The sequence below is a fragment of the Bidens hawaiensis genome, unplaced genomic scaffold, assembly GCF_021521415.1.
Source record: "Bidens hawaiensis isolate Kalapana, Puna unplaced genomic scaffold, B.hawaiensis_p1.1 tig00068420_1, whole genome shotgun sequence".
Lineage (NCBI taxonomy): Eukaryota > Viridiplantae > Streptophyta > Magnoliopsida > Asterales > Asteraceae > Bidens > Bidens hawaiensis.
In genome coordinates this window covers 37,197-41,407 of record NW_027502078.1, presented here as the reverse complement: position 1 = coordinate 41,407, position 4,211 = coordinate 37,197, and the positions used below count along the sequence as shown (strand labels likewise).

General features: G+C 37.5%; 1 protein-coding gene across 1 annotated transcript; it reads left to right on the top strand.

The window, feature by feature from the left end:
* The first annotated feature begins 582 nt into the window (after positions 1-582).
* Positions 583-3,857, top strand: LOC143605152 (tubby-like F-box protein 7). The gene is made up of 4 exons (XM_077081379.1): positions 583-1,038; positions 1,854-1,941; positions 2,343-2,472; positions 3,209-3,857. The coding sequence occupies exons 1-4, from the start codon at positions 700-702 to the stop codon at positions 3,786-3,788; spliced, it is 1,137 nt and encodes a 378-aa protein (XP_076937494.1). The 5' UTR covers positions 583-699; the 3' UTR covers positions 3,789-3,857.
* The last annotated feature ends 354 nt before the right edge of the window (positions 3,858-4,211 follow it).

Below are 4,211 nucleotides of genomic sequence, written 5' to 3'. Positions count from 1 at the left end.
CAGTTTTATATAAACACACATTTTTATATGTGTAATTTTCAGTTTTATACATACACAAACACATTTTGGCCGGAAATTGACTGGAATCTCGCTAGAAATCACTGATTTTGACTGGAATATCGCTGGAAACCGTCGATTCTGGCTAGAACCTCATCAGAAAAAACTGATTAAGTCCGACTAATCTTGATTTTGACCGGGTTTGATCATTGACTAATTAATTGGCCAATTACCTTAAAATTAATCAGTGAAATGAGCCCGACGTAATTACAAATTAATCAACGCTTGGTCGAGTTTTTTTTTCAACGGGTACAACAATACGCTTGGTCGAGTTTTTTTTGCCATTGGGGTTGTGATCCAATGATAGAGGCAAAACTTCTAATAAACTAAGGGTTTAGGGAGGTTGTAGGTTCAAAACTCACTTTCAATAACAGATTAAGAAATTCATCTTTCAAAAAAAATAATAAATAAATAGAAGTACTTTTAAAGATACGTAACAACCCACACCCTGACACCATTCTTTCTTTTTTGGACACGTTGTAATGTAACGTGACGATATAATTAGTAAGTAAAAAATAAAGTCACTCAAATCAAATCCACCCGTCCGTCAAACTCCATCTGCAGACGGACACGTAAGCACATGCTTCACCACACCACAACCCCTTCATTTCTTCTCTCTTTCTTTCTTTCTCTCTCTAAACGATGTCGTTACGCAGGTCGTTCTTATCCCGTCGAACCACCAGCCGGTCCAATTCGGTCAACGAATCACGAACCGTTTCAAACTCGCCGGACATCGACATTGCCGGTGGCTTCGAACCTGACAGCGGCGAAAATGACGGAGGAGGATATTGGGCGAATATGTTGCCGGAGCTGTTAGGTGAGATTATTAAGCGAGTTGAAGCGAGTGATGACAGGTGGCCGTTGCGGCGGAACGTGGTGGTGAGTGGATGTGTGTGTAAACGGTGGAGAGAGGTTAGTCGAGAGGTTGTTAAGCCTCCACTTCACGCCGGGAAGATTACGTTTCCTTCGTGTCTTAAGCAGGTACGGTTAGGTTAGGTTTGTGAGTTATTGGTTAATTGGAGTGTGATTTGTTCTGATTTTAGTTTGAGAATGATTTGGATTTGTTAATTAGTTAAAAGGTTAGTGGTTATGTAAGGTATTGCTTTTCATACACACAACTGAAAACTAATGGAAGTCAAATTCCAAAAAGTCAAACTTTAAACAGCATTGAATATATATATAGTAGCTGTAAATTACAGGTTTATGATCGGTTTCGGTTCACGTTGAAACCGGTTTCTTACCATGTTACCATCGGTTTTGGTTCAGGTTTTGATCGGTTTCGGTTTGGTTAACCGGTTCCGACCTACGGTTTCAATCGGTTTCAAACTGGTTTCTACATAATCGGTTTCAAACCGGTTCGGTTTTGGTTTGATTTTCGGTCCGGTTCGGTTAACCGGTTTATTTGCTCACTTCTAGCTGTAATAAAAATGATGCAGATAATAAGCTTATATGGTTTCCCTTTTTGGAATGGAATGTTTATGTAAATCTGGTTATTTTGAATTATGAAATCATCTGATTATATGGTTTTTAAAACTTCAAACAGCGTAAGTACATCCAGATACTATGACTTGCATCTCATTTTGTTACAGTGGATTATCTGATTATTCTGATTATTCTATTTCACATAATTACTTTCAGAACATGATGTCAAACTCGCGTTTATTAAAGTTTGTGTGTTGTGACTATTGTTTTTTTTATAGCAAACTCGTAGCTTGTTAGGTTTCCAGATCAATAGGTTTTTGAGTGTCATTTTTGAAGATTTTTTTAATGAATGAATAACTTTAATGTCTTTGCAGCCTGGTCCTCGTGATTCTCCAATTCAGTGTTTAATTAAAAGAAACAAGAAGAATTCAGTGTTTTACCTTTATCTTGCTGCTAGCCCATGTAAGTATGCATGTTACTTATAAGTTCTAAAAGCTCAAAGTTCCATTTAATATATTTCCACAGTTCGGGTAGTAAATAATATAAAATTATTTACATATAACTGTCTGTTTCTGTTAATAAACAAGTGGGAAAACAAGTTACCAAGAATCATCTTAATGCGTAAGGTTCTCTTTGTTTATTCGGTAAAACAAGTTGTTAAAAGTAATTGATTTTTTTTATTTACCATGGGTAAATATGATAGCTTTGAGAGGTTAAATATGATATTATGAAAGTTTTAACTTTTAAAGTTGGGTATTTGAGCTTCTATTTTCGATTATACTTTCTTGTTTCTGTTCTAATAATGCTGTTGAATAGTGCTATTATAGTAACTCTCTTATTAACTTGAATTCTATTTTTTGCAGCATTTACAAACAAGGGTAAGTTTTTGTTGGCAGCACGGAGATATAGAAACGGTGCTCACACGGAGTACATAATATCACTCGATCCTGATGATTCAGCTCAAGGAAGCAACGCCTATGTTGGTAAATTGCGGTTAGTCATTTTCGGTGTAATCACTACTTTTCAGTTTTCTGTAAATATGAAATGGTAAATAATTCTATCTCTTATGGTGCAAAGATGGATGCCCCTCCGTGGCATGCAAATGAACCGAACGAATACGGACAGAGTATGTGTGTATTCGTTAACTTTAAGGGAACAAACGATCGAACACGAACAATTGAACAAATGGGATTTTCTTGTTTTATTGTCCGTACATTAAAAATATGAATGTGCTCGTTTATGTTCGTCCTTTAACAATATAAACGAACGGTTCACGAATGTAATCGAGTGAGCATAAGTAAACATAGATGAACGAACATGACTGAGCTAGTTAAAAGTGAATGTGAAAAATGTGTTGGGCCTGAAAAGTTTTTAAAGCTAGACTAAATATTTTAAAGGGCGTAAAAAATTTGAATGAACATATTAACGAACTTATATGCAGTTATGAACAAATTTTAACAAACATAAACAACTGAACATAAATGAATGGAAACAAATGAATGTAAACGAATTTAAATGAACGAACAAGACATGTTCATGTTCTATTTGTTTTAACTAAATGAAATTAAAATTTTGTCCATGCTTGTTTGTTTGTTAAATAAATGAACATGAACGAACTTCCCACCAAACGGTTAACTGAACTTTCGATTCGTTTACAGGCACCACCCCTTCCTGCGACCTGCATCTCTTTGTTACGATTCTAATTTATTTGCATAATATAAATACACAGCTCAGATTTCCTTGGCACAAAATTCACAATATACGACACACAACCACCACACAACGGCGCAAAACCGTCAAGCAGCAGATCGGGGCGGCGGTTCACGAGCAAACAAATAAGCCCGCAAGTTCCCGCTGGCAACTTTGAAATCGGTGAAGTATCATACAAGTTTAACCTCTTAAAATCAAGGGGTCCAAGAAGAATGATATGTTCACTAAAATGCACACCATCTCCACCCGAACCCAACAAACCTGAAGATGGGCGTGTGTTGACCAGGTCAAAGTCGGTTGCATCTGGTCAAAGTCAAACCCTTTTGAGAAACAAAGCTCCAAGATGGCATGAACACTTGCAATGCTGGTGCTTGAATTTTCATGGCCGGGTCACGGTTGCATCGGTTAAGAACTTTCAGTTGGTAGCTACATTGGATCAAAGCCAGCCCGGTGAAGAAGGTGACGGTGAGACAGTCTTGCTTCAGTTTGGGAAAGTCGGTGATGACGTGTTCACCATGGATTATAGGCAGCCGTTGTCTGCTTTTCACGCGTTTGCGGTTTGTCTTACTAGTTTTGGGACAAAGCTTGCATGTGAATGAAGCTGTTGTGTAAGGTAATGTTGTTTTCAAGTCTGAATTCAAGAGCATTTTTTTATGAGGTGTGATGTATATATGTGTATGAATTAATCACGACTCTTTACAAGTGCTTATGTTGTTTTTATGCGTTCAGTTTCAGCTCGTATATTAATTTTCTACTGTCTTGTATTAGCTTAGAAACACGTGCGTACAGGGTTGCATAAATGAAATATTATATATTTAGACCATCCGTAGTTGGCCAAGTTGTGGCGTTTTGGGGGTTGAAAACGCCGGGGAACACCGCCCTCCTATGCGTTTTGGGGAGGCGTTTCCCACAAAACGCTATTATGGCACACATTCTGATAAAATTATGCGTGGGGAGGGGAAGAGAGGGGAATATATGTAATTGTTGTAGAAGAGTTGTGGCGTTTTGGCCACTACGCAACT

Coding starts and splice junctions, on each gene's coding strand:
- LOC143605152 (XM_077081379.1), top strand. CDS start 700: ATGTCGTTACGCAGGTCGTTCTTATCCCGTCGAACCACCAGCCGGTCC. Junction 1,942..2,342: donor TTATCTTGCTGCTAGCCCAT/GTAAGTATGCAT, acceptor TATTTTTTGCAG/CATTTACAAACAAGGGTAAG. Junction 2,473..3,208: donor GCCTATGTTGGTAAATTGCG/GTTAGTCATTTT, acceptor ATAAATACACAG/CTCAGATTTCCTTGGCACAA.